The sequence below is a fragment of the Aspergillus japonicus genome (genome assembly GCF_003184785.1).
Source record: "Aspergillus japonicus CBS 114.51 unplaced genomic scaffold BO86scaffold_8, whole genome shotgun sequence".
Classification (NCBI taxonomy): Eukaryota; Fungi; Ascomycota; class Eurotiomycetes; order Eurotiales; family Aspergillaceae; genus Aspergillus; species Aspergillus japonicus.
Window position 1 is genome coordinate 409,389 of NW_020291645.1, and position 24,857 is coordinate 434,245.

At 53.2% G+C, this 24,857-nt stretch overlaps 10 protein-coding genes across 10 annotated transcripts; 2 read left to right on the top strand and 8 right to left on the bottom strand.

The window, feature by feature from the left end:
• Nucleotides 1-1,179: 1,179 nt before the first annotated feature.
• On the bottom strand, nucleotides 1,180-3,356 carry BO86DRAFT_228370 (Zn(II)2Cys6 transcription factor domain-containing protein). The gene is made up of 2 exons (XM_025666978.1): nucleotides 3,131-3,356; nucleotides 1,180-3,059 (listed from the first exon to the last, which is right to left on the bottom strand). Exons 1-2 carry the CDS (start codon nucleotides 3,226-3,228, stop codon nucleotides 1,505-1,507), a joined length of 1,653 nt encoding a protein of 550 aa, XP_025530572.1. The 5' UTR covers nucleotides 3,229-3,356; the 3' UTR covers nucleotides 1,180-1,504.
• A 600-nt stretch (nucleotides 3,357-3,956) lies between these two features.
• BO86DRAFT_407614 (uncharacterized protein) lies at nucleotides 3,957-6,814 on the bottom strand. The gene is made up of 7 exons (XM_025674288.1): nucleotides 6,650-6,814; nucleotides 6,484-6,538; nucleotides 6,281-6,380; nucleotides 5,158-6,213; nucleotides 5,010-5,101; nucleotides 4,650-4,957; nucleotides 3,957-4,590 (listed from the first exon to the last, which is right to left on the bottom strand). The coding sequence occupies exons 1-7, from the start codon at nucleotides 6,738-6,740 to the stop codon at nucleotides 4,199-4,201; spliced, it is 2,094 nt and encodes a 697-aa protein (XP_025530573.1). The 5' UTR covers nucleotides 6,741-6,814; the 3' UTR covers nucleotides 3,957-4,198.
• A 1,234-nt stretch (nucleotides 6,815-8,048) lies between these two features.
• On the bottom strand, nucleotides 8,049-10,141 carry BO86DRAFT_386746 (flavin-containing monooxygenase). The gene is made up of 6 exons (XM_025671418.1): nucleotides 9,840-10,141; nucleotides 9,413-9,771; nucleotides 9,190-9,355; nucleotides 9,069-9,137; nucleotides 8,319-9,011; nucleotides 8,049-8,258 (listed from the first exon to the last, which is right to left on the bottom strand). Exons 1-6 carry the CDS (start codon nucleotides 10,105-10,107, stop codon nucleotides 8,059-8,061), a joined length of 1,755 nt encoding a protein of 584 aa, XP_025530574.1. The 5' UTR covers nucleotides 10,108-10,141; the 3' UTR covers nucleotides 8,049-8,058.
• Nucleotides 10,142-12,258: 2,117 nt separating this feature from the next.
• BO86DRAFT_454195 (putative phenol monooxygenase) lies at nucleotides 12,259-14,599 on the top strand (the record flags this gene model as incomplete). Its single annotated transcript, XM_025677042.1, has 5 exons — nucleotides 12,259-13,381; nucleotides 13,462-13,484; nucleotides 13,544-14,054; nucleotides 14,182-14,558; nucleotides 14,594-14,599. The coding sequence occupies 5 exons, from the start codon at nucleotides 12,259-12,261 to the stop codon at nucleotides 14,597-14,599; spliced, it is 2,040 nt and encodes a 679-aa protein (XP_025530575.1).
• Nucleotides 14,600-14,692: 93 nt separating this feature from the next.
• Nucleotides 14,693-16,621, bottom strand: BO86DRAFT_228424 (putative extracellular exo-polygalacturonase). Its single transcript, XM_025666979.1, has 8 exons — nucleotides 16,218-16,621; nucleotides 15,754-16,123; nucleotides 15,633-15,691; nucleotides 15,405-15,565; nucleotides 15,153-15,341; nucleotides 14,979-15,080; nucleotides 14,840-14,914; nucleotides 14,693-14,780 (listed from the first exon to the last, which is right to left on the bottom strand). Exons 1-8 carry the CDS (start codon nucleotides 16,522-16,524, stop codon nucleotides 14,733-14,735), a joined length of 1,311 nt encoding a protein of 436 aa, XP_025530576.1. The 5' UTR covers nucleotides 16,525-16,621; the 3' UTR covers nucleotides 14,693-14,732.
• Nucleotides 16,622-17,455: 834 nt separating this feature from the next.
• On the bottom strand, nucleotides 17,456-18,715 carry BO86DRAFT_386748 (mitochondrial pyruvate carrier family protein). Its single transcript, XM_025671419.1, has 4 exons — nucleotides 18,290-18,715; nucleotides 18,177-18,192; nucleotides 17,943-18,079; nucleotides 17,456-17,867 (listed from the first exon to the last, which is right to left on the bottom strand). The coding sequence occupies exons 1-4, from the start codon at nucleotides 18,478-18,480 to the stop codon at nucleotides 17,684-17,686; spliced, it is 528 nt and encodes a 175-aa protein (XP_025530577.1). The 5' UTR covers nucleotides 18,481-18,715; the 3' UTR covers nucleotides 17,456-17,683.
• A 142-nt stretch (nucleotides 18,716-18,857) lies between these two features.
• Nucleotides 18,858-19,776, top strand: BO86DRAFT_332839 (L51/S25/CI-B8 domain-containing protein). The gene is made up of 5 exons (XM_025668794.1): nucleotides 18,858-18,902; nucleotides 18,976-19,129; nucleotides 19,207-19,313; nucleotides 19,381-19,413; nucleotides 19,481-19,776. Exons 2-5 carry the CDS (start codon nucleotides 19,044-19,046, stop codon nucleotides 19,537-19,539), a joined length of 285 nt encoding a protein of 94 aa, XP_025530578.1. The 5' UTR covers nucleotides 18,858-18,902; nucleotides 18,976-19,043; the 3' UTR covers nucleotides 19,540-19,776.
• BO86DRAFT_376877 (DODA-type extradiol aromatic ring-opening family dioxygenase) lies at nucleotides 19,715-20,806 on the bottom strand (the record flags this gene model as incomplete). Its single annotated transcript, XM_025670558.1, has 4 exons — nucleotides 19,715-20,178; nucleotides 20,258-20,418; nucleotides 20,532-20,704; nucleotides 20,768-20,806. The coding sequence occupies 4 exons, from the start codon at nucleotides 20,804-20,806 to the stop codon at nucleotides 19,715-19,717; spliced, it is 837 nt and encodes a 278-aa protein (XP_025530579.1).
• BO86DRAFT_228458 (uncharacterized protein) lies at nucleotides 20,780-21,153 on the bottom strand. Its single transcript, XM_025666980.1, has one exon. The coding sequence runs from the start codon at nucleotides 21,061-21,063 to the stop codon at nucleotides 20,830-20,832; it is 234 nt and encodes a 77-aa protein (XP_025530580.1). The 5' UTR covers nucleotides 21,064-21,153; the 3' UTR covers nucleotides 20,780-20,829.
• An 834-nt stretch (nucleotides 21,154-21,987) lies between these two features.
• On the bottom strand, nucleotides 21,988-24,754 carry BO86DRAFT_376878 (putative chitin synthase activator (Chs3); the record flags this gene model as incomplete). Its single annotated transcript, XM_025670559.1, has 3 exons — nucleotides 21,988-22,121; nucleotides 22,179-24,329; nucleotides 24,385-24,754. The coding sequence occupies 3 exons, from the start codon at nucleotides 24,752-24,754 to the stop codon at nucleotides 21,988-21,990; spliced, it is 2,655 nt and encodes an 884-aa protein (XP_025530581.1).
• Nucleotides 24,755-24,857: the final 103 nt, after the last annotated feature.

Sequence of the window (24,857 nt, forward strand, 5' to 3'; positions counted from 1 at the left end):
TTCTTGCATCGAGTCGCGCCGCGTGCATTTCACGGAACCGAACAACGGGACTAGGTACCTATCTGAGTCACCAAGATCAATCCATTGGTGACTATCTTGGAACCCTGAGTCTTCTCCCTAAGCCCCCCCCCACCATCTGACTCTCTGCACAACACACCAATCAATCCTTGCATCGATCATTCCATGGTTTCAGAGCATCGGAGACAGGCAGCACCGTGACTGGTCATTATCCCGGGGGGGAAAGAAGCCACCGTTGGATTCCATGCACGAGCCTCTTCCTCGCTACCTCGTTTGGTTGCGCTGGCGTGTTTGCCTCTTGCCTGCTGAGTCCTGTAGGGCCGAACGGTTGGGCATGATCCAGCTCGAAAGAACGCCAACAGAAAAAAGAGACCAATTGTAGCTGGGGTGCGGAGAAGAGAGATAGTCCCCCGTGTTTTGCTCCACACGAACAGTCTCCAGGCTCCGTCCTGACCTTGCTCTTCTTGCACTTGTCATGCGCCTACTAATTTCAATCCTCTCAGCCGAACTTTCTCCATATTACTCACTACTCCACACTGGTACAGGACTTCGGACCTCTGTCACATCGTATTTGTTTTGTTCTTGTCTCAAGGGAGACTGCTCCCCTCCGTCTAGCATGCTCCCATCAACCCCATGACCGAGACAAGCTTGCGCCAATCGTTATGGCTTTTCCATAAGCTCCCCCTTCCTGCAAGTGGCCGCTGACCCACAACCACGCGACCCCCCTTGCTTGCATTCTGGTCCCGTTGCAAATGGACTAGGTGGGATTGTGTGGCTTTTGGTGGGGGTTCGTTCTTGGACGGACAGCAGACTCGGCACTTGGTGTCGGATATCATGCTCCATAGAGAGAAAAGTAGAAGTCTTGGCTAGCACAACCTCTAAAGCCTGTTTCTGGGGGTTTCGGCCACCATTTCCAATTTTGCCAGCTTGGTGTTCCGTTCCAACCCCCCGAACCTGGCACAATTCTCGAGATCGGATCCCGAATCTTGGCTGGAAAGACTGCTCGTTTACATGCCGATCATATGATTAGGTATTGGAATTTTGTATTTCCCACCCCGGGGCTGCCTCTGTGGCACGCGTCAGGTTGGCTGCTACCTGGCTCACGGGATGGGGAAAGAGGAAATGTATTGACTCGCGTGTGTAATCCTTAACCTGGTGGTGTTGATGCACGGGCTGTCACAACGACATACCATTTCCCGAATTTTGGGCCAAAACCTCGAGATTGCGGATCCCGACGTGATGCCGAGCAAGACCGCTTGTTTCGTCGCCGATTAAGTAATCGGAACCTGGTGTGAATCAACCTAGGACCCGCTCTCGCACGCGTTATATCGATGGTTTCCCACTCACTAGGGGATAGAGCAGAGTGGGGTCGAGTCGTGTGCGCAATCCTTGACTTCGTAATGTCAATGCACAGACCTTCACAGACACTTTGGAGGGCTGCGAGTCCTCCAGAAAATGTATTGTATGGAGTCGACCACTATCACTTTCATGGCACCGCTGGTCTGTCGGGAAGGATTCCAGCCCGGACCAAAAGAGGAGCGCACGGCCACCGGGCCATTGGCTGAGTAAGATCATGCAGATACCGCTCTAGCTCCTCATCATTCTTGAAAGTCGAACGGCCCGTGATCCTCGTTAATCGTTCGCTCAGCTGGTCCTCGAGGAGCTGCTGGTCCGGCAAATCGTTCAAAGTGGTAGTCAGCTCGGCCCGAATTCGAGCTCGCAGATCGTTCTCCAGCATCTTTTCGGCTAGATGGGCGTGAAACGCCGAGCTATACGGCCCCTCGCAGTGCGGCCAGGCATGAAGAGCCATGATGGCTCGCCAACGGTCACAGAAGTCTGGCGATAAGACGGCCACCAAGAATAAGGGCGAGATAATCCCATTGTCGAACATGATCGCCGGCCGTTGGGGGCCAAGTTTTGCGATGATCACTTCGGATGTTGTGAGGATTTGTCGGCATTCAAAAGCAATGCTCTCCGTGTATGCAGCTTCAGGGAGCGGGAAGGTCGTGCGCAGACCCAAACAGAGCCAATGGAGATTGACCTTTAATATGTCGGCCCCTACCTGGTCCCTGAACCCAAGAGAGGCGTAATGTCGGAGACGAAAGTCCCGCATGGCCTGCTGAGCTTGATCCACCAGCGAGAGGAGTGTCAACTGCTCGCGGTACAACGAGGCATAGAGAACGGGATCGTGCTCTTTATGAGACGGCCAGGCCCGCCTCGTGTACTCATGCGTCAGTGTCGTGAGGGGATCAAGTGCCCTGCGTCCTTCCGCAACGCTCTGGATTGTTTGCCACTGGGCTGCAGTCGAATCCAATCGAGCCTCTTCCCGAATCGCAAGGAACGGCGCCTCGCAGCCGAATTGTGTCGAATGTATGTCCAGATGTTGCAAAGCAGTGACGATGTGCCAATCGACGGGCGATCCCTGTCGGTTCCGGAACACCGGCTTACCCTGGCGATGAAGCTCATTCAGGATGCGCAGGCCACTCTGCAGGTGCAGGAAGGCTGCGTCGAACTCCCTCCACACCAAATCCAACATGACAAAGAGGATACAGCAAAGCAGTACCACCTGCGGCAACAGCGGGTCCTGGGGGTTCCGCTGCTTGAGCAGGGCAAAAGAGCGCGCCGCCTGATCGGAAGCGAATAAGTTCCACGGACTCTGTTGTTTCTGCGGGCGCAACCCCATGCCGGTGAGCTGACACTCCTGATGGGCAGCCGCCAGCGCCATCGTAGCGTGACAAACCGCCGGATCCAGCTGTGCCATTTGCAGCACTAACTGGTGCCATAACGGGGAATCAAATGCCCCCAGGATATCCGGAATTGTGCGTCTTTGAAAGAATGCGAAACAGCGCCGTTCATCGGCGGTGGTGATGCAGCGGATCGTGGTGGTAACCGCCAACGGCAGCTGGGGATATAGTACCCGCTGCCGTTGGGCGTTGTTTGGGCGAGGTAATGGGGATGGGTCGTAGCCCTCGCATGTTCTGCCTGTAGAGGTGCAGTTGTAACAATGGCCAGGGGTCTCGTCGCATTTGACCCGACGTGCGCTTGCCATCCGATTAGTTTTGATCCGATCATAATTCATGCGCATAACGGCCGCTAGCGAGGGGACCCTTACCGGCAGGTTCGACAGCCCGTGCGCGACCGTGTGCCGCCTGACCGACGTCGCTTGTAAGGAAAAATGGCTTGGGCTTCGTTGCTCTCGAGATGATACATTTCTTTCGACTTGTGAAAGAGGGCGGGGGGAGGGACGAAGGATCACAACGGACCGGTCCGTCAACAAAAACTTGATGGATGGAGACTCGGTTAAGTGGTTGTCGGTCCTGGTTCCTCAGGAGAGTGGATGTGAGACGGTCGCAACACTATCGCGGTTAGGTTGGCGATAGTCCGTCCCCGGGCCCCATTTCTACTTGCGAGGCTGCAGTTACTTAGTGCGACTACTCCGTAGTACTAGTACTCATGTAGTTGGTGGATGGTGGATCTTCATCTTTTCGGACACTGGACCACTCGGAATCCATTTCCAACTCGAGACGCGGCAAGTCATTTGTCAAGCCACGCTTGGCATTCTCTCCTCGATGATGTTGATCTGATGAATGCCTCGCATCGAAGTTCATCTTCGCCCCTGGCCTTCGCAGTGTGCATGACGGGTGTAATAGGAAGAATGGTGAGTTGACAAGAAGATATGTAAGAGGAGAGATAAATGCCGATGGCAAAAGCAATTGGGGGCATGAAGTGAAGGAGGAGGTAGAGAGGGAGGGAGGGAGGAAGGGAGGAAGGGAGGGAGCGGAAGGCCGCCTCGGCTGACTAAGATCTGCTTGATAGTTAGTTAGTTGGCTCTCTGCTTAGATATAGTTATTTACCGGGAGCTGTCACCATGTAAAGTCCAAATGCAGTAGTAAGTGTTGTTTCGAAATGTCCCCCGTGAGGGTTGGTCTAAATCCTCTCCTAGATATATGAACTCCCTAAGCAGACTGCTACTATACAAACCTCCGAGCCCTATGATTCTCGCAAAAGGAAACCCACGAAACTCCGAACTACACCCCAGTTTCCCATAACCACCTCCCAAGCATGAGCGCAAACCCACAAACGCCGTACTAATACATACAGTAAAACAGTTAAGGTTCACAACTCCTCTCATAAGCAAGTGCTCTAGGCCATACAGACATGCATTGCTCCCAGGCTCAGGTCAATCCTTGTCATCGTTCAGCAGCACCTTCAACTTCTCCAGCTTGTCCTCGCACTTCACCTCTAGCCGCATGACCACGTCCATGCTTTCCTTCCTAGTGATGAGCAGGTGGCACACTAGCCAGAAGTTATAGCCGTTTTTGTAAAATCCCATGGACGCCCATTCGTGGTTGGATACGGCACTTTGCAGTGTTAGCCAGTGTTCGCGCCAGCGGGCTAATGCGAGGCGGATAGAACCCAGCACAGAGTCTTCCGGCGCATTCTGTGGCCGGGGTTTGTCGGGCGATGTAGGATCTGAAAGCTGGTTGGGTTGGGGCGGGGACTGGATTGGGGGCTGATTGGAACGCGTGACGGAGGCAAGAGTCATATAGGTATTTATGAAGGCGTAAAGGACTATAATGGCATTAGCAGTCGAGAAGGCAATGTCGTGTTGAATAGTGATTTTTACGTACGGTGGATGAGTATGAACATGTCAAGGATGTTCATGTTTGGAAGTATACCACTGGGATTCGTCGACGAATCTGGAGAGAGAGGGAATGACATGTTTGGGGCGTTCGATCCGTCGAACAGACTCTGAAAGGCTTCTTTGATGGTGAAGCCTCGAGAATAATGAAATCCTATGTCTGTGTATGGATGTTCTAGATTGAAAAGTGCCTCTGGGCAGGGAAAATCGCAATCCATTTCCACATGCGACAAGCGACATGGGTAGTTCTGGAAGAAGCAAAAGGCACAGTCGAGAAGAGAGATGATGGAAATGGTTCTATCATGATTAGCGAGTGGTCACGATATAGCACTTTGTATGAGACAATTACCGGATGCGACACTCCGTCTGAATCCATTGCTGCTCTGAAGTAACGTCGGGGCGTTGGTGACGACACTTGGTAAGGTTCATTCGACGAGCGACCTTCTCGATTCAGTTAGTTGCCCACTCCCCACGCTATAGGCCGGTAAAAGGAATACCTTGGTGATTTCACTAAAACGATTCTCCATGGCGCGATTGTGCGACATGCGAGAGCCTGACCAGTATTGCACAATACATATTATGAAGCCGGCTTGGAAGTTCAGGAACTGGACCCAATCATCTCCCTCAGGAGGGAGGTTGGTCCTTCCCTTGCAGAACATGGAAGCGATATCGCTTTCCGGGGCGAAAACCTCGGTCGAGAAAATATAAAGCTCCACGAAGTCCAGCAGTTGCTTGGCAGCATACGTTTCCTGTTCATCATTCGAATACATGGCACCCATGAATACCAATCCTGCCAATAAAGGCAACGGAACGGTATTCAACTGCAGCGACGCAAGGTGGACCATGGCACAACTCGGATGCCAGTATCTGGCATACATCCACACAAACTTCTGGATGCGCGCGGTAGTCAACAAGAAGCTAGCATTAGCAGCCAATCGCTGCTTCGCGTTAGCATCCAAGGGAACGGCCCAGGCTCGTGATAGAATCGCTTGCGAGAGTGCAGCGGCATAGGGCTGCTCCGGTCCATACAGCTGTTCACTGGGATGCGTGGTGCTAAATTGGGTTTGCGGGAGGCTCGCGCTGAACTCGGGCCCTGCACTATAGGAAGATGTGCCCATAAACTTGGGTGGGCCCTCGAACGGACCGTTGAAGAAGTCAAGAAAGTTATCATGGAAAAAGGACCGTGCCGCGGGATCGGCTTCGATGAATGCCGGCGCGATATCCAACTGATCAAGCTCCATCTGGTAGTCGAGCATGGTAGACCTTGCTTCCTTCAGCCCCATCTGGGTATGATATTTCATGCCCCGACTGCGGTCGCTGCAAGGAGGGAGTCGAAACTCTTCGGTGAAGCTGTCGGAGCCACCATTCAAGAGAAAGCTGATCGATCCGCGATCGGAGGTACCGACATAGTCATCGCGATTGGTCGATTTTGCGCCTGTGTCCAGCTCGAGACCAGTGGTCTGCTTCTTACGCTCATTGTTGCACGGAAGATTTCTCTTCTGGCAGGAACCACAAGGACTTTGCCCGTCGCATCGCAGCTTCATTGACGTGCACTAAGGAGAGAGAACCTGAATTAGAAACTATGCTCTGAGACGCTCCAGAAAGAAAGAAGTGACTTGCCGACTGGCAGGCATGTCGTCGCCTGCCCCTCTGCCCCGTTTCCGGGATCTTCTGGTCTCCGCGCTTGTCGCAATCCGTATAGTGGTCGCGGAGATTATCACTATGAAAGAACGCGTGGCTATCAGCATCAAAGCATACGGAATCCGCAAGACGCGGGGTATGAGCGGGACTGAATCAGTTACAGCGCCCCGGGACATACGCACCAGCGCGCGAACGACTCATTGCAAAAAATGCATGAGTAAGGCTTGACACCGGAGTCTATCGGAAACCCAAGAGTTCGTCCAGAATCAGTGAGCTGTGGTGTGCGGGAACGGGCCCAGAGACAAGCAATGACCGGAAGTGTGGGAACAAGGGAGTGATTGGACTTACGTCGGAGGTGATGGCGTTTGAGATGGTCAATGCGCGTGAAACCTCGCTGGCAGATGGTACAACAGAAATGCTTGCTTGAAGCAGACTTCATGGTAAGGAACCGGTGCGCATCGAGGAGAAATGGAAGGGTTTGAGCCTTTGGAGGGGGTAAATGAAGGTGGAAATATGGGGTAAAGGAGGGGAGGGATACGGGGGGAGGGGAGGGGGATCGGGGCCAAGGGCAGATCGGGAGCGGGCGGTGGAAACTCGGATGGAGCTGAAGGTGATGATGCAGGCAGTGGAGACGTCCGCGGTGCCGGTAAAAGCGCGCAAGAAGCCCGTTCGATCCAAAGCGGAACGACACGTCTGAAGTGGTAGTCTGAAGAGAGTGGGTGGATGTCTAGATTGAAGAAAGTATTGAGACAGGTTCAGTCATCATGAAACAAGTAACTTACTGTACAATGGAAAGAGAAGGTCACAAGAGAGAAGGATGGATCTTTCAAAAAGAAAGAGTCTTGGTTGACAGAGAGGTTGGATTCTGGGGAAGGTGGATTATTATTGACTGACTGACGGACTGACTGATTGACCTGGTGGTGGTGGTGGTGGTGGTGGTGGTGGTGGAGTACTTGTTCATTTCTGCAGTTCTAGCTGTAGTTCTGCTGCTCCAGGCTCCAGGCTGCCAGTGGCTGGAGCTGGAGGGCCTTCCGTCACGCCCGTCGATTCTTCAGTTTCCTTCCCGCGCTCGATAAAGTCGCTGGTTCGCCTGCACACGCTAGACCGTTTTGGTTCCCAGTCCCTCCCAGTCCCGCCCACTGCAGTTGACTGGCACTGACTGGCACTTTTGCACCCCCACAACTTTCTTCCACTCCAACTGGGAAAACCTGACAATCGGACAATGAGACCGACAATTAAGCCTCGACGTTCACGCAGGAAAACCTTATTTCCTTATTTCTCTCTTGTCTTCGCTCGCATTATTCACCTTCCCCGGTTCCTTTCCCTCCCCCCTCCCCCTCCCCCTAATTCCTCCTAATCCCACCTTCCATGAGTGACGTCCCATTTCCACTGTCAACCTTGGTAATCATCTCAACTCTACTCTTCAAAACTAGGACTGCCCGTTGTTGTACCTCTGGCTACTTGCTTGGTCCAAACGCCACCAAAGTCTAACCAAACCTGGGCCGCCGTTGCTCCCTCCAGTTCTCGAACTCACGTTCAACGCTGTACAACACGTTCGGGTCATCCGGTAGGCTGGAGATCTCTGGTTATATTTACTACAGACGGATCTTAATCGTGAGAGGAAGCTAGAATGTCATCATAGGTTATCAGATTTCCATAGAAAGGAAAAACAAAACAGCAGAGTCGCACGGGGACAGAAACCAGCCACTCCCGAAGTCAAGCCCAGCCCCCCCCCCCCTCCTCTCCACCTCTAACTTCTATTGATTGCCCATCACACAGGCAACTGGAGGGAAGTCCATCTGGTCGTCGTCGAGATAGTCGACATCGACAACCTTGTTCTTCTCATTCATGGTCCACCCGTCGCCTATCCAGCCATTCGAATTGTTGTCCACATAGTCATACGTGTAATCCTCCCAGCGTGGATGCGCGAGCGTCTTCATAGCATGGAGCGACGAACCTGAATCGGTAAGAAAATGCGCACGAATCACAAACACCGGAAAAAAAGAAAGGAATTTACCAGGCCACAGTGCCGTCACTCGTCCGTTCTCTCGCCCCCCTTTATACCAGCTGCGGCAGCTCGAACTAAACACGGTGCGTGAGAAATACTGGTCGCAGTGCCGAGTAAACTGCGCCACGGCTTCTTTCCGGACACACATTGCGCGGATGTTGTCCCGTTGCATCTTCTGTAGGCAGCACGTGAAGTAATCGATCTCTTTCTCTATCAGAAGCAGCAGATTTCCCTCACCCAAGGCTGCATTCGGGCCGAGACAGACAAAGTAATTGGGGAACCCATCCACTGCCAAAGATAGGTAAGTCTCTGGCGTTTTCTCCCAGCGCTGGGATAAAGACAATCCATCGCGCCCAGTGATGGGGAACCGGGGTGTGAACGTGGTGTCGAACCCCGTGGCGCATACCAAAACATCGGTAGGATGATGCACACCGTCTGCTGTGATGATACCAGTCGAATCCACCTTGATAATTTCGCTCGAAATGACGTCAACCTTTTCATCTGTCAAGGCCTCTAGATAGCCAGGACCTGGAGTCAGACGGCGGCAGGCAGGAGGAAATGAGGGAAGAAGGTTCTCAAGGAGCTCCGGTTTACGTTGCAAGCGCCGTTTCATATTCTGTGTGAAGACACTTTCAGAACCTAGCTGCTCAGGGGTTCCCAGAAGCGTTGCACCATGGATAGACTGCAGCTCAAGCTCGATCTCTGATGTCGTAAGCAGCTGCCGAGGTAAAATACAGAAAGGCTAGAATGAATTATTACCTTTGCGGAACTTCTGGTAGGCGTTGTGGTCCGTCTTGAATCTTGCAATCTCCTCTGGAGAGAAGGAAACTATGATTGACAGGTCAACCAGGAAATCCTCTCTCAACTAACGCAATCTTACAGTTTTCGAGTTCAGTGCCACGCTTATCGACCTGATTCCTGGCGAAGGTAGGTGACAGCCAAGTGCGACCTCTGATATAATGATCAATATGCGCCACTTTCGGCAGCATGCCGGGAACGATCTGAATGCCACTCGATCCGTTCCCAATCACGGCCACTTTCTGGTTCTGGTCGGACGTCAGCCACCAGTCCTCTTGGCCACAAGAAAACTGGGTTCAACTCACGCTGTAGTCATATGACTCGTCCCAGTCAGCACTATGCATCAATCTCCCCTTGAAGTCATGGAGGCCCGGAATACTCGGCCACTTCCAGTCGTTCAAAGCCCCCGTAGCCGATATGAGCACATCACATCGATCTTGGTAGGTCGACCCACTAGCAAGATCTTTGACCAGCAGATTCCACTTGCTTGTAGCATCGTCCCACGAGGCCTCAATGACTTGCTGTTCAAACTTGATGTGCTCCATACAGCCATACTTTTCTGCCACCCGCGTCCAATACTTGTGAATCTCGGGGGCTGCGGCATAGAAGGCAGACCATTCTTTGTTGGGTTCAAAGGTAGCCTGGTATGTGTGAGCCGGAACATCTGCAAAGCCAGTGTGTTAGCAGATTGCCTATTGGTGTATCTATCAACGGAATGGCAGGAGTGCTTGCCGCATGCACAACCCGGGTATCTGTTCTCCAGCCAAGTGCCACCGATATCCGTATTCTTCTCGTAAACGCAGAGATCCAGATTCTGAATCCGTTGCCGAAGTCGGATTGAAGAGATGATCCCAGAAATACCTGAACCGATCACCACGACTCTCAGCAGGCGGTAGTCATCAACAGCCCGCTCTTGGACAATCCAATCATTGGCTGCAGACGCCGCAGTAGCACTGCTGTGGGAAGTAAATCCGAAGAATTGCGACCATCGTTGGATCATTGCGGACATCGAGGCTAAGAAAACGTGTGCGACATGAATGTATTCTGCGAGAAAGCCAAGTGGGAAGCACGGAGCTCGGCCTATGCCTATTTATTGCCCCAATCATGAGACCAACGGTCGCTTTAAGCAAAGCGGAGCTGCTCTCTATTAGCCGGGGAGGGGTTTCGTCTCCACGAGAGCGGGAATAAGTGATGGACCCCCTCTTTTTCCCTAGGGCGGTAACACGGACTGACGCTATCGTAGATTGTTTGCGTTACACCGTTGGCTCAAACATATTAGCCCCGACTGGGAAGGAGTGAGATAGGCAGGGCTATACCCACTTAGCTCACGGGAATCCCCCCCTCCCTGCCAGCATCTCTTAGGTCCGTTGAAGACGGTCGACGGCCTGTCAGTTGGAACCGGGGAGGGGAGATGAGATTTAGCACCTACTATAGGTAGGCCTCTGAGTGGGTGGGTAAACCGGACTTTCTGCGGTCTTTCGCTGCGTGCAATGGAAATCACGACGTTCAACCGGTAAGACCCACCTCCCGTTCCCCCGCCAAAGATAACCGAGCTTCACATTCGGAGGGTGGGGAGTGTGGACTGGCTTGCGAGACAGACAAATGATGGCGCTGGTTGGTAATCATAAAATGTATAACGATTGACAGGGATCCCCTCATACGGTGTCCATTATCGTGTATACTGTCGAACCAATCAACCTGCCTCATTCACAATTGGATGACGAGATAGTGGGCATAATGTGTGGAAGATAGGGCTTGTCGACAAATTAGCTTCCTTCCCAGACTAAGGGAACAGTGATCCTGGTAAATACCTTCTTGCGTGGGTTCTAGTCCACATTAAGCTATGTGGTAGACTGTCCCTTCGTGGAAATCTCATCAGCATTGGAGCAATGGTCATGATTCAGCCATTTCACAATGTGGGGATTCGTACAGTTGCGCTTTCCAAGCGATGACGGATCCGACAGACGCTAAGTAGAGTCTGGAGTATGCCTCGGGAAACCCCCAGCATATGGTATAGAAACAATTTATTGGATCTGAAGATGCAGTGTCCTGCATGGAATGGGGGATTCCCGGCAGTATATCCAGCACGGCGGAGACGATCGGCTGTCTGGATCAGCTTGATCATCATCATCCTTCGCTATCCGTATTTCCGTAAAGCCGTCTCTACCTTACAGGACCAAGCATTATCCAGTGCCGGCGTAAGCTTACCCCGTAATTTTGTCCCAACGTCCCCAGTTTTACCCCGCCGGACCTTCTCTCGAGGCTTGGCGGCTTCACCGAAATGCGCGGAGAAAATCGGCGGCAGCTATGGCACCAATTTGTTCTAGTGGCTGTGACGTGAACGAATATTTGCCCTGTCGAAAGATGGAAGTATACTTCGGCGTTTAGTGTGTTGGCTCGATACCTTACAGCGGTCGTGACGCGTTCCCGGTTTGCAGTACACGAATACCGGTAAGTATGAACACCATACGTGGCATTGAATGTCCGTACCCTGAATTGTCAGTAAGTTACCCCCGCGTGGTTGGAACTCAGTAAGCATTGAGTAATTCAGCCACCGATCTCAGGCTAACTAACTGCGCGGAACGTGAGCTGCATCGATGCCAGGCATGCATCTCACTGGGCCGGTTGCCGACTCTGAAGTCTTGCGTCCAGAAAGTGGAAACAGTTTTGTGATGTCAAGCATTGATTATTGAAACTCCGTTGTTGATGAAGAGCATCGGTTTGAACATGATCATCAACTGTGACTTTCTGAATGGCATGCAAATGGAAGGCGATCGGGCTGTTCAGGTACCTAGGAAGACCAAGTGAGCCATGTAAGGACGATCAAGGGCGGATTAGTGAGGGACAAGTAATCCTCAGTCAGCGCCCCAGAGGGCTCCATAACCCGCCCACTCGCATACCCTAATTATGGTCCAGGCCAATCACGATTCACTTGTGGACTTATCGATGGGGTAGGAGCTTTCTTCTTTGGGACAACAATAGGTATCCCCAGAGTGGCTTCTGTATCCGCCAAAAGTCTGGGTCTGGGTGGGTGCACCCTCCAGGTCAACCTATATAATACCTTCGTCAGTATCTGCGTAGACCTTTGAAAAGTAGCTCAGATAGCCTATGTTCAAGCTTAAGAGCTCATAGCATACACACCTTATTCTTCATGCCTGTCTTCACTGAATCCGCCGCCTCCACGCGCGAACTTCGCGTTCTACCCTCTTTCGCCCCGCCGCTCCCCCGCCTCAGTGCCCCTTTCTCTCACCAACCAAACCACGGTAGATATGAAGTAGTCATCGTGGGCGCTGGACCCGCCGGGCTCATGCTAAACCTTCTGCTCGCCCGATACGGCCTCAGCGACGAGTCACTCCTCTGCGTTGACGCCAAACCAGGCACCCTGAAATCCGGCCAGGCGGACGGCCTGCAGCCGCGCACCCTAGAGGTCTTCAAGAGCCTGGGACTCGCGGACGAGATCCTCACTGACGGCTGCCACATGGAGGAAGTGGCCTTCTGGAACCCGTCCGCCAACCCGGATGAGATCATCGAGCGCACAGCCATCGTGCCCGATGTCGCCGTGCCGGCCCGCTATCGCCACGAGGTCACCATTCACCAGGGTCGAATCGAGCGCATCCTCGAGACCGACCTCCTACGGTATTCGTCCCGCGGGGTACAGCGGAACACCCGACTTGTTCATGTCAAAATTGACGAGGACGCTGAACCGGAGTTCCCCGTGGTTGCGGAACTCGAGACCAACGGTGAGCGGCGCACGGTACGGTCAAAGTATTTGGTCGGGGCGGATGGGGCGCACTCGATGGTGCGCCGGTGCATGGGCCTGCAGTTGGTCGGCGAGTCGCTGGATCATATCTGGGGCGTCGTTGACCTGGTGGTGGACACGGATTTCCCGGACATCCGGCGACGGTGCGCGATTCATTCGCCGGCGGGGTCAGTGATGGTCATCCCGCGCGAGCGCATCGCGACAGGGGATTACCTGACTCGCCTGTATGTACAGGTTCCTGAGGAAGGGGCCCCAGAGGATGGGGATGTTGATGAGAACCAGCAGCAGGTGGACGAGGCGGCCGCGAAGGAAGATGCGCGAGCTCGCAGAAGCAAAGTGACGTTAGAAAGCATCTTTCAACACGCGGCCGATGCATTCAAGCCATATTACATCCAGCCAAAGAAGGGCGGGGCAGTAGACTGGTGGGCGGCGTACCAGATCGGTCAACGAGTCTCAGATCGGTTCACTGTCAAGGATACCAAGGGAATCGAGCGGGTGTTCATTGTGGGAGATGGTACGTCCTCTGCTTTACCCATGGCAAACCTCAGGCTTCTCCGGCAAACTAACCAAACAACCAACTCTCCTACTCTGCAGCCTGTCATACACACAGCCCGAAGGTACGTATCACAGCCCTGGCACGGAACTTCCCCGTCGACTGACACGAAACACAACCTAGGCTGGTCAAGGCATGAATGTCTCGATGATGGACTCATACAACCTTGCCTGGAAACTCGCCTACGTGGTCAACGAGCTCACCCCGAGCTCAACAAACCCCCAGGCTCCAGATCCCATCCTCGCAACCTACCACTCAGAACGCCACACCATCGCTCACCAGCTCATCGAGTTCGACCGCGCCTTCTCCTCCATGTTCTCCGGGAAGATAGGCAACGCCGCAGACAGCCTCCCCGGGCTTACCCACGACCAATTCCTCGAGGTCTTCAGCACAGGCAACGGCTTCACCAGCGGTTGTGGAATTGAATATCCAGAGAGCCTGATCGTACAACACCAACACCAACACCAACAACAAACGAAACCAAAAAGCACCGTAGCTGCAGCTGCAGCTACCACCCCCACTAACCCGATCCAAGGCACCGACTACCTTAGCGGCATTCTGCGCCCCGGTCGAAGACTACTAAACGTGACCTACAAGCGTCACGCAGATGGAAACAGACGAAACTTGCATGATGGTAAGTCGTTCTCTCAAGACCCTCGCTCATCGTGAAGCAGTACACCATACAACGCCCAAGCCTGACAAACCTCCCTCCCCCCCTCCCTGCCAATCCTCATATCCCCTCAGAACTAACCCCAAGCCAGACTTCCTCTCTACCGGCCGCATCCGCCTCCTCGTCCTAACCTCCGTCGACCTTCTCAACCCGAAAGGCACTTCCGCACAAACCCTACGCGTCCTCGGCTCCCGAGTTCTCCCCAAGTACCCGGCTTCCGCGATTGAGCAAGTCGTCATCCACCCGCGCCTGTCCCGGGACTTCACGTGGCGGGATACGCCCGAGGAGCTGAAGCGGCACTCCGAGATGCAGTTCTACAGTGGCTATGAACTGGATGATGTATATACCATCTATGGGGTGGATCCGGCGCATGGGGCGGTGGCCGTGGTTCGGCCGGATGGGTACGTGGGGGTGGTGGCTACGCTGGGGGATGTGGCACGGGTGGATGCGTTCTTGGAAGAGTGTTTGGTACGAGTTTAGTGTAGGAATTGGGATATGTATAGTCTTGAAGGTGCATGTACAGGGAGCCTTCTGCTTGTGTGGTCGGGAAGTTGAAATATAGCATTCATCCAGCATACACATTTCCCTTCTAGCTATCAAAGCGGCTCAATATGTACAGTTGGTCAAACAAACTCGGGTCATCTAGCTCGAAGTCGCCGTGCAGTTGACGCTCAGGTCCGAGGTATCCACCTAATCCAGCATTAGCGATAAGATCGAGCCAGGTACACCTCGGGGGGGAATCAACTTACATTATTGCAGACAAAGTCGTTGGTGCCCTTGGGGCTGACGACGTTGATGTTGTCGGTGTAGATGTTTGAGCACACCTATCGAGACATTAGTCAGCTTTTGTGTTCTTGTGGCTCGATTGCAGTAAAGCTAGACACTCACCTCGGGGCTCGAGCAGACCAGGGTTCCAACATAAGGATTCTCCTTTCCAGAGGTCTTGCCGCGGAAGTTCTTGAACCAGACGTCGGAGATGGTGAGACTGCTCTGTTGGTTTACCATGACACATCAGTATTGGAGGCCACTTCCAGCCGGGGCTTTGAGCTCTGATATACGCACCGGGTATTCGTTGCACAGAGTCAGATTGCTCTGGCCGTAGCATTGGGTCACTTCGATCGCCCAGTCGACGTTGTCGATGTAGGCAGTGTCATAGGTGACGTTCTGCACGCGACCGCTACCACCGCCACCCTGGAGGTCCTCGGAGAGAGCGGACGAGACCCCGGGCCAGACCTTGATGCGAGCCATGTCCTATCCACGGGTCAATACTAGTACCGGATTGGTTCAGAGGGTGCGTTATTGGCCGTCACTTACCGAGGCATTGTACATGGAGATGTTATAGACGAGAATGTCCTGTACAATGTCCACTTCGCCAAGGTATTGTCCGAGAGAGCCCACCGAGATACCGTGCGAGCCGTTGCAGTGGAGGTTTTGCACCAGGATGTCAGTGCTGTTCGGTTTGAAGGAAACACAGTCTACCAATACAGTCTTTGTTAGAGGATATGCGCTATGGATCAGTTTCGCGGGGTTCTTAAAACGTACCATCGCCATTGTTGATCACAGAGTTTTGGATCACGATGTTCGAGGACCGGTAGGTATCCCTAGGACAAGCGTTAGCCGACACCCTCTGCTGCAGAAGTCGAAGGGAAGACGAGCAACGTACCATCCATCCGTGTTCTTAGCAGTCACGGACGGGTTCTTGGAATATCCAGAAATGTTGATGCCATCGTAGAGAACATTGGTCGAGTTGGCGATGAGGTTGTACCACTGAGGGGAGTAGCGCAGGTTCAGCGGACCAATGGTGCCCCCATTCAGACCGATAATGCCAAACAGAATGGGACGGAGGATAAGGGCGTCCTCTGCGTACAGATCGTACCAGACTTGACCATTACCGTCCAGAGTGCCGCCTCCATAGACGTTCACGTCCTCACCACCGAGCTGGAAGAAGGTCGTTGCATTCTGGAAGACCTGCTGGAAGGCGTTCGCTTGCCAGTAATCGGTGTCGTTGGTGAATTGGATTGTGCCCTCGATATCTGTTGGCCGGGTCAGAAATAGTCAGTATAACATGGACTCAATACGGAAAAAAAAGAAGCCAGGTAGAACTAAGAACGATCAGCATCAACTCACCAAGATCAATGTGCTTCAGGAAAGTGAGATCCAGTGCCGTGCCGATGATGTATTCCTTGTCGGCGTCGAAGACAACCTTTCCTCCATTGTTGCATTGCTTGATGGCAGAAAGAATGTACGCCGCATCGTCGGATCCGTCCCCATGAGTGCGAACATGGCAAGTCTTAGTTCTGGATTTGCTCGTTGGCAGAGGCTGGAAGGGCTTGTGAGGCCCGCAGGCTTGGTTTCTGTCGCGGTTGAAGCCTTCCACTGTTGCGCCCAGCGCAAGGAGGCTGAGCGCCTGGCTAAGAAGATGCGAGGTTCTCATTTTTGAACTGACAGCGCAGGGAAATAATAATTGGGGGAGATAGAGGGAAAAGTTTTAACGAGAACCTGGCCGCTGTGCCAAACCATTCTCCGCCCGTGTTGTGTTTATATATTCCCAGATTTTCCCCGGGCGTGCACTGGCCCGTTGCATCACAGGCTCTCTCAAGGCGGGGAAGCGTCTTCCTGGGCATGAATCTATCCGGGGAAATGAAAACAGCCGATGCGGAGAGTGTGGAGAAAGCGTGGAGCAACAGCCAAGCTCATGATGGCAGTTATAGTGATCGGGCGCTTTGATAGGAGGGCTAACTCCCGCTGCGATTGTCCGATTGGGGGAAAAATGGCACCAGCAGGAGATTGATGCGTCCTCGGTGGCCCTTGAATGTGCTGTTCCCCCTGCAGCATGGCTGGTCGGGTTTGTTCTCTTCCATATTATCTTTCATAGCAAGTGGCCGCGGTGGCTTGCGCTGGCCCGCTATCCCCGGGGTTTCTGAAGACAGTTGGATCCAGAGACCTGGGGTTGATACTCGAACCCGTACTGGGGCATTCTGCGACTCTTAATTTGAATTGGCTTGAGGACTGAATGACGAGTACTTCGTCGGTGTGTGATAAGAATAAGCTGGTGGAGATGAGCAGATGGAGGTGTGGAGAGGGGGAAATGAAAAGTGGAGGAGAGCAAAACATATGATATCCACTCAGGTGACCAGCTCTACCTCTCCATTCCCCATCTTTAGGAATAGCTTTGCGCGGGTTACTTCAGACCGCTACATTGTCTCAAGCCAGACATCACTGAGCTGTTCGCCGGCGCAGACACAGAAGCAGCAACACATAATCAATCGAGGCACATTTTCCTCCTTCCACTTTGCAGCAGTGCACCGTCGGCTGAGGTCCATATAGCACTATTTGCATGGCTTGTTGAAATCGCCCTTCAGCTTCAAATCTTTCATTCTAGTCAATGGGAATATATACATGCGCAAAATGGTAAAAGGAAAAAAGTCCTAGCGGGATTCCCCCGCGCTTCCTCGGTCGCTGCTCTTTAGACCATCCGAGTGGTACACCGACAATACCATGTTCCGAAGAGAGGAAAGGAATCTAATCTAATTTTGACGGAGTGTCCAGCTTACATGATCAAACCCCCTTCTCGGTCGCCCAGAAAGGGACATTTAAGCCGACTTCTTGACAGCGGCTTCGGCGGTAGCAGCAACAGCCTTGGCATCATCAACCACTTCCTTCTCCAGATCCTTCACAGCCTCCGTGGTAGAGCCATCCAAGCTACGGCGGTACTGAACGATACGGGTGACCTGGACGACACCGACGATACCAAGGAAGAAGTTGACAGCAGCAAGCCTGGACATCAGATTAGTCAGTCATATTGATTCCAACATCACAGGAAGGAACCGCCGATTGTAGAGATAGACGTACAGGTAGTTCTTGGGAGTAATGATCATACACCAGCGAGTCCAGATAGCACCGGTGGCCATCAGAGCACCGTTCTGGGTCAAGGAGAGCTTCTCAGCAGGACGGCTAAGATCGGAGATACCGGCAATGACGAGAGCCCACTAGAGCGGACAGAGTCAGTGATGAACCATTGTAGATTTGGGTATATCGCGAATAGGCGACGCCGACGAGGGGTTTATTTTTCTCGTTGTCACATACCTTCATAACCGGGGCCCTAGCGATTGTCTTGTGTTAGCTTGGTTCTTGACCTCCCAAATCAATTGCACCGCACGAGTAGTGCAAGACAAAACCCTCAGAGGCTTTAAGCTCACCAGAAATGCACCGTCTTCACACCGACCGGGCTGTTCCATAGACGCTGGAAAGTGCTCTGTTGCTCGGCGGCGGCGGCATCTGAGCTCTGAAACCGGAAACCCTGGCCGCCAGGCCGACGGAAGGGGCCATATGCGTTGCGGAAAGCAGCGCGAGAGTTCTGGAAAAAGCGGAGACCGACACGGGACGACATTGTGAAGGATTTGGTATGAACGTAGACCGAGCGCGGCGGGCGAAGGTGTGTGTTATGGGAGAGTTCGGAAGGGTGAGAGCGGAGAGTGTCGGGCGGGACCCAGGGAAAGAGAGCGGAGAGAGGCAAGTGGCGCAAGGAGGAGAAGAAGAAACCCTATTGATAGCAATGACCACACGTAGAACGAAGGGTCAGGAATTTCGAGATTGTAGGTAAAGATAGACACAAGGTCGTCGAGATGAAGCGCTCCGTCAAAAGGCCCCGACGTCGGCCTCAGTCTGTTGGGGTTGCGGCTCTTTTCCGGCTGAGGTAAGCGGTGACAATCACGCTTGACTGGATTGGTTCTGCCGGAGTCCCTCCCAGAACCTCACTCAGTGGGAATCAGTTTGTCGGTAACTCCTCGATCAGAGCTCCCAGCACGCATTGTCAGTTTTTATCCCCCCCATCCTAAATTGCAACTCTCCGAGTTATCCAGAGTCAATACTGACGGGCGCCCAGTTAGTCTGACGGTCATTCCCGCGTGTTCCCGACCCATCCCGCCCTTCGCGATCCGTCACCACTTCACAATGTCCTCTAAGTACGCTTTCACTAAGGGTCTGAAGGAGCTGCGCTTCCTTTTCTGCCAGACCTCTCAGGAGAGCGCTGCTACCCGGTTAGTCGACTCGCGCGCAACAATCAGAATGTGTTGTTTGAGCCCAATTGCTGATGGAGCTGGATTGTTTGCCTTAGGTCGTTCCTGCAGCGCGCCTATCCCACCATGAAGAAGCACAATCCCTCCACTCCTATTTTGATGCGCGAGGCAGCTGGTACTGTGCCCAGAGTGTACGCTAGATACGGTATGGCCCGATGATCACCTGTCGTGGACAAGCCCGTTCGCAGACGTGAGCTAACTAGCATGTGCAGAGCTCGGAAGAGAGAAGCAGGAAGCTTTGACCGGTAAGACCTTTCGAGATCAACCTTGACTCGCAAAATGTGATAATTGACGAATATCGCTGCAACACAGGCTTGACGGATCAGCAGGTCGAAGAGAAGATTACCCAATTGGTGAAGGCGTCTTCATAATCAGTCCTATTTATTGCGCCCATATATCTTCATGCAACCATGTTTCTGCCCTCTTTCTCTGCGCTGTACCTATAGATGAATCTGAAGACCCAATTCTCGCCGCGAACCGCCCGAAAAAAATACCGACCCTATTAAAAATCTGCACATCTATTGATTTACCTGGTTTATCAACAAACTACAGCGAGCTAGTATTGTTGGCGATCTCGCCAAATCTATATTGCGCCCAGCTCATACTTCCTTCCTTCAGGGTCCACAAGCGCCTCCCTTTGTCGTCCCCGGCCGCACCAGCTCCGATATGAATGGGGAGCAGATGGTCAAAGGTCGGATGCGCCTTGCGGGCATCGGGCCGCTTCAGCAGATCCACCAAAGCCTGCTCCCTCTCCGCCGGCTTGGCGGTGGCCGCATCCTTAAGAGCCTCGTCAAAGCTGGCGGTATACGGCAACGGTCGCGGGTCACCAAAGGAGAACTGCAGGTCCCGCAGATTGTGAACGGCCATCCCGGAGACAATGATCAGGATGTTTTCCTCACGAAGCTTCGACACCGCCTGGCCAAGTCGGTAGTGCTGAACGGGGTCTTCCGTGTCGAACAGCGAGACCTGCACAATAGGGACATTCAACGGGTTCTTCTCGGGCTCAAAGGCTACGAACGGAACAATGTTAGCAGGCTTCTACTGCCCCTCTCCCTGGCCTCCAACATCATCAGAGAAGAAGGAACTTACCACACTTAAAGCTCGCCCAAACGCCATGGTCTAGCCCCCTCTTCACCCCTTCAGCCTTGATTCCCGCCTCACCCAGCGCACTCAGCACCTTCTCCGCAATCTCCTTACTTCCAACGTTCGGATATTTCTCCTTGTAGTAATGGCTCGGAAACCCGTAGAAGCTTTAAAAAGGGAATTCTGCGCGTCAGTAATCGTTTCTCCACCCATTCATTCATTCATTCGTAGCCTGCCATCCCCATATCGCAACAATCGGAAATGCAAGGGAAGGACATACTCATAAATCAACTCCGTGATCTCCGCCGTATTCACCTGGATCGTATCCCGTTTCCCTTGCCAGTGGGCCGAGAAAACCACCACCGCCCGCGGCTTCACTTTCGTCGTGATCTCCCGTCCGATCTCCCCCAGCTTGTGGTACGCCGGATGCTGATGATCGTACATGATATTCGGCTACCCCACATGAGATGGAATTAGTATATCGCATCTTTGACTACGGGGAAGGGCTGGACGTACACCGCCATGACTCAAAAAATACACCGGTGTTTTCGACATCGTGGGCCCGACCGTAGATCGACCTACTGCGGAGGCGACAGGTGAGCTGAAGAAGCGACGGAGATGATCCAGGTTGGCGGTTGGAGGGGGGGGGTGGCAGTTGTACTTTGAGAGCTTGGATCGGTGGTGGATGCGCCCGGGTTCGCGAAGCGGGTAATAGCCACGGCGAGGAGAAGGGCAAGCACCGATATCAATGCGATGGTTGAGGGTTTGCGGTGGGTGTGTTGGTCTGCAGGCGCGGGCGTGGTGGGAGACATATATAGATGCTCAAGAGAAGAAGAAGATAGCTTCCGGTCTATCAGGTAGTAAGTTGTAAAAAGCACGCAAGAAGGTGTTCAGGGTCCCCTTTCTAGGGAGATTTTTATAAGCAATGCAACTAGTTCTGCAGGAGTTCAAGATCAAACCACCAATAGGATAATGCAAATTGGGCGTGATTTCAAAACTGGTACTTGTACCTGGAACTCGGCTTGGAACATGCGAGAGCCGATCTTGCTAATCCAAAGCGCATCCGATCGGGTGGTGACCAATCCCTCAGTCGGGAGTGCGGAATTGCCCCGCCCCCACCCCCTCCCTCGGAATTGCCTCACTCTGCATGCATGTATGGACAAAGATATATTGTATGTTGCACGACTTTGAACCCTGGGTTTCGATTCTCTATACTGGAATCTGAGTCTTGACAAGTAATCTTGACTCGGTGTGTAAATGACTAAGCCCGCGTCGTAAATCGAAATCAAGTGAGAAAGTGCTTAACAAGGTGCTTAGTCGAGAACGCCGGAAGTGCTTTGCATGTCTGTCCCATCTTTGGACATTTAGGTTAAATTCCTAGTATTATGTTGTTATAGTATTACTTGCGGTTGAAGACATGATGAAAACAAGCTGCTGGGGCAACCCGCATAACTGAGAAGCCTCAACTATGCTGACACGCTTATCGCAAGTGGAAATGCATTGGGGGAATCAAGAAAGAGAAAAGAGATAGGCCCAAGTGCAGATTGCCCGAACCATAGCCAATGCGTCTTCAGCAAAGAAAAGTGATGAGTATGTAAAAAGCCCCCGGATCCAGACGAGGCGCTTTGGGCAGGCACGTGCCGTGACATATCGCATCAAACGATCAAAATGATGTAAGTCTTCGTATCAGTAAATGGAGAATGCGACCCAAGAAAAATAATATATATGTGGATGAATCACATCAGAACACAGTCTCCATCATTCTGCTTTTGCTGATTGACGGCAGACCGAGAAAGACGGGTCTTCTGCATACGAGCTCCACCCTGCTTGATCTCCTCAAGACGTTCACGAGCCTTAGGAAATCCTTGCGCTAAGCGACGAGAGAAGTGTCAGTATCAATCACAGTTATGCCAGGGGCAGTACTAACCAGCTGCGCGCCAATACCATCGTTTTGCGTCATCCAAGTTTGCGACAACACCAATTCCAACTTCAGTGAAGTAGCCCATCGCGTACTCAGCCTTGGCAAGGCCGGCAGTGGCGGCCTTGCGAGCCCAGAGATACGCTTCCGTATCACTCTGTTGCAGAATCCCCTCCCCGCCAGTCAAATACCACCCACTCAGGGCCAGTTCGCTCTGATGTTCTCCTTGCGCAGCAGCATGTGTGTAGTATATGATACTCTGCCGGGGATCCACAGGACAGCCCATCAGGCCATACTCATACGCATTGCCCAGGTAGAATTGGGAGAATTTATACCCTAATTCTGCGGCTTGATGGAACAACTGGCTTGCGTAGGCTTCGTCGCGTGCAACCACATCGTTTCCTCCGTTCGCATACATCAATGCTAATTCATGGAGAGCATGGGGATTTTCTGCGTCAGCGCGGTCGGCTGCACGCTTAAGCCAGGCAACTCCTTCACGCGGGTTTTTAGCCTGGCCTAGTAGACCCTTCAGTAGAATCATTCCCATCTTATACATCGCGGGCGGGTCACCAAGGGCTGCTGCACGTTTATACCATTGAACAGCCTTGAACGGGTCTCTCTTAGTGCCGCCACCCTCATCTTGACCTATCTCACAACAAACTGCAACACGGTACGCCGACTGCGCATGTCCTTGCTTGGCAGCAGCATAGTATAAGCCAAAGGCTTCCTTAGGGTCAACCTGTAGACCCATCTGGCCCTGACCGTAGCAGTCGGCCAGATAGAATTGTGCATCGGCGTATCCGGCCGAAACCAACTTTTTAACAATCTTATAACCGTCCATGGTGTACTTTTCTCGGGCTTTGGCTTTCGTCTTCGGATCCATCCGACTAGCATCAACCAGAACAGTCGAGGCCTCGACCAGCTTTTGCGCAAAAAGCAGCTGAGTTTTGCGGTCATTGGGTTTCGCCTTGACCATCTGCTGTAGGCGCTGCAGCTCACCTTGTGTCACCGGACTAGATGGAGCTGATTCAACCGGTGGACCTTGCGGTGCTGCCGGAGGAGATTTGGAGCTGCCGGTGCTCTCGTATTGGCGCATTGGCGCAGGCTTGGCTGCCTGCTCAAGACCGGGCCGGAACGGAACAGGGTGGTGTGGAAGAGCATCCGGGTTCTGCTGATCATCAAGCATTTCGGGTTGATTGATGGGTGGACTGTAGTCATTAACAGCTCTATATGGTTGAGACTGTCCATTGCTGTAAGGAGGAGTGTCTCTGGCAGCGTAGCCTGCTGCACCTTCCGCATGCGCCGGTCCAGGAGGGCTCCAATTATCGCTTCGTTGCATATATGGGTCTTCATAAGGATCTGCGTTATATGCATAACCTGCCTCCTCGTGGTGATGTGCATCAGGGGGTCCTTCACCCCCGGGCAAATCAAACTGAAAACCTGCATTTGCAAATTGATTGGGCGCAGGCCCTCCCCGCATATCAGATTGAGGATACGCGTAAGGATCGCTTGCCGCTTGCGGACTGAAAGCGGCGTACTGGGCCTGATATGTAGTAGGCGATGCAATGGATGGCTTGACCTGCGGCTGTTCCAGACCAGGTAAGCTTTCATCAATAATAGTGCCTTTGGCAGGATCGGGCATAGCATCGAAATTGGGCATATCAGGCTCCTCCGCCTGTTTGCGATTGTAATAGCTATCCACCCATGCCGCGGTGTCAAACCGTTCATGGGGTCCTTGTGGGGCTGCGTAGTTGGGCTCTTGGTAAGTCGCCTGTCCTGGGTATAGTGGCTTGGGAGGTATGCTTTGGGCCGGCGAGGAAACAGGCATGGTGGCGCTCCTGTTGATATGGGGCACCGGGGGCGGTTCCTGTGGGTCCGTATATGGTCCATTGCGCCGTTCAAAAGAGCCCGGAGACGGGCGACCTGTGCTGGCGGACCTCGCTGGTGTCCCTGGAGTGATGCTCCTACTCCTGCCTGGTGACATGGGATGAGTAGGCCGTTTGGCATGAGAAGTATGCGGGCGATCCGGAACCTGTGTAGGTACTGCTGGGCCGCCACTGAGACTCATAGCGGCCATCCCGCTCTCAAGAGCTATCGGTCCACGCTGGTCTTGGGCGGTAAATGAGGTGTTGATGCTGGGCGGTTGCGGGGGACGTCCGGCTGAATCAAGAGATGATGAGCACGTGCGCCGGAGGGATAGAATGTGAATACTCACGCAGTCTGATACGATCCTGTCTTGGAGGTGGGATCCGATCCTCGGAGCCACGGCGACCATCATACCCTTGCGGTGGTGGGCCGCCACGATATGCATGGCTTCGGTCATCCCTCGGGGGGCCGTAACCACCGCGCGGGGCGCCGCGGGGCGGTGGCCCATGTCCATATGACCTCGGAACTGCACCTTCGCCAGCATATCCATATCCGTGGTTGTCGTAACCCCCATTGGGAAAGCCACGGTAGTTGTTATCATAGCGACTCTCAGGGTACCCATCTTGCGGCGGATAGCCCCTCCCACTGGGGGCAGGCTGAGAGGGGCCGTAGTTTCGTACAGGCGGAGCCCTCTGTACTGGACGCTGCTGATATGCCATGACGCACTCTAAGGTCTAATGCACAAGGAAGCGAGTGGAAGTGAATGTGTGAGGCGAGTGGGAGACGCGCGTTCTTTGTTCGCAAGGGGTAGCGACAGTTATA

Excerpts from the sequence above, each read along its gene's own strand:
- BO86DRAFT_228370 (XM_025666978.1), bottom strand. The coding sequence starts at position 3,228 with ATGTATCATCTCGAGAGCAACGAAGCCCAAGCCATTTTTCCTTACAAG. Across the intron at positions 3,060-3,130 it reads ACGGGCTGTCGAACCTGCCG|CGCACGTCGGGTCAAATGCG; the intron begins GTAAGGGTCCCC and ends TCGGATGGCAAG.
- BO86DRAFT_407614 (XM_025674288.1), bottom strand. The coding sequence starts at position 6,740 with ATGAAGTCTGCTTCAAGCAAGCATTTCTGTTGTACCATCTGCCAGCGA. Across the intron at positions 6,539-6,649 it reads CAAACGCCATCACCTCCGAC|ACTCCGGTGTCAAGCCTTAC; the intron begins GTAAGTCCAATC and ends GGTTTCCGATAG. Across the intron at positions 4,958-5,009 it reads CAGACGGAGTGTCGCATCCG|AACCATTTCCATCATCTCTC; the intron begins GTAATTGTCTCA and ends TAATCATGATAG.
- BO86DRAFT_386746 (XM_025671418.1), bottom strand. The coding sequence starts at position 10,107 with ATGATCCAACGATGGTCGCAATTCTTCGGATTTACTTCCCACAGCAGT. Across the intron at positions 9,772-9,839 it reads ATACCCGGGTTGTGCATGCG|ATGTTCCGGCTCACACATAC; the intron begins GCAAGCACTCCT and ends CTGGCTTTGCAG. Across the intron at positions 8,259-8,318 it reads AGTGACGGCACTGTGGCCTG|GTTCGTCGCTCCATGCTATG; the intron begins GTAAATTCCTTT and ends TTACCGATTCAG.
- BO86DRAFT_228424 (XM_025666979.1), bottom strand. The coding sequence starts at position 16,524 with ATGAGAACCTCGCATCTTCTTAGCCAGGCGCTCAGCCTCCTTGCGCTG. Across the intron at positions 15,081-15,152 it reads CTCTGTGCAACGAATACCCG|AGCAGTCTCACCATCTCCGA; the intron begins GTGCGTATATCA and ends GTAAACCAACAG. Across the intron at positions 14,915-14,978 it reads TGGTCTGCTCGAGCCCCGAG|GTGTGCTCAAACATCTACAC; the intron begins GTGAGTGTCTAG and ends ATGTCTCGATAG.
- BO86DRAFT_386748 (XM_025671419.1), bottom strand. The coding sequence starts at position 18,480 with ATGTCGTCCCGTGTCGGTCTCCGCTTTTTCCAGAACTCTCGCGCTGCT. Across the intron at positions 17,868-17,942 it reads ATTACTCCCAAGAACTACCT|GCTTGCTGCTGTCAACTTCT; the intron begins GTACGTCTATCT and ends TCTGATGTCCAG.
- BO86DRAFT_332839 (XM_025668794.1), top strand. The coding sequence starts at position 19,044 with ATGTCCTCTAAGTACGCTTTCACTAAGGGTCTGAAGGAGCTGCGCTTC. Across the intron at positions 19,130-19,206 it reads CAGGAGAGCGCTGCTACCCG|GTCGTTCCTGCAGCGCGCCT; the intron begins GTTAGTCGACTC and ends TGTTTGCCTTAG. Across the intron at positions 19,314-19,380 it reads CAGAGTGTACGCTAGATACG|AGCTCGGAAGAGAGAAGCAG; the intron begins GTATGGCCCGAT and ends TAGCATGTGCAG.
- BO86DRAFT_228458 (XM_025666980.1), bottom strand. The coding sequence starts at position 21,063 with ATGTCTCCCACCACGCCCGCGCCTGCAGACCAACACACCCACCGCAAA.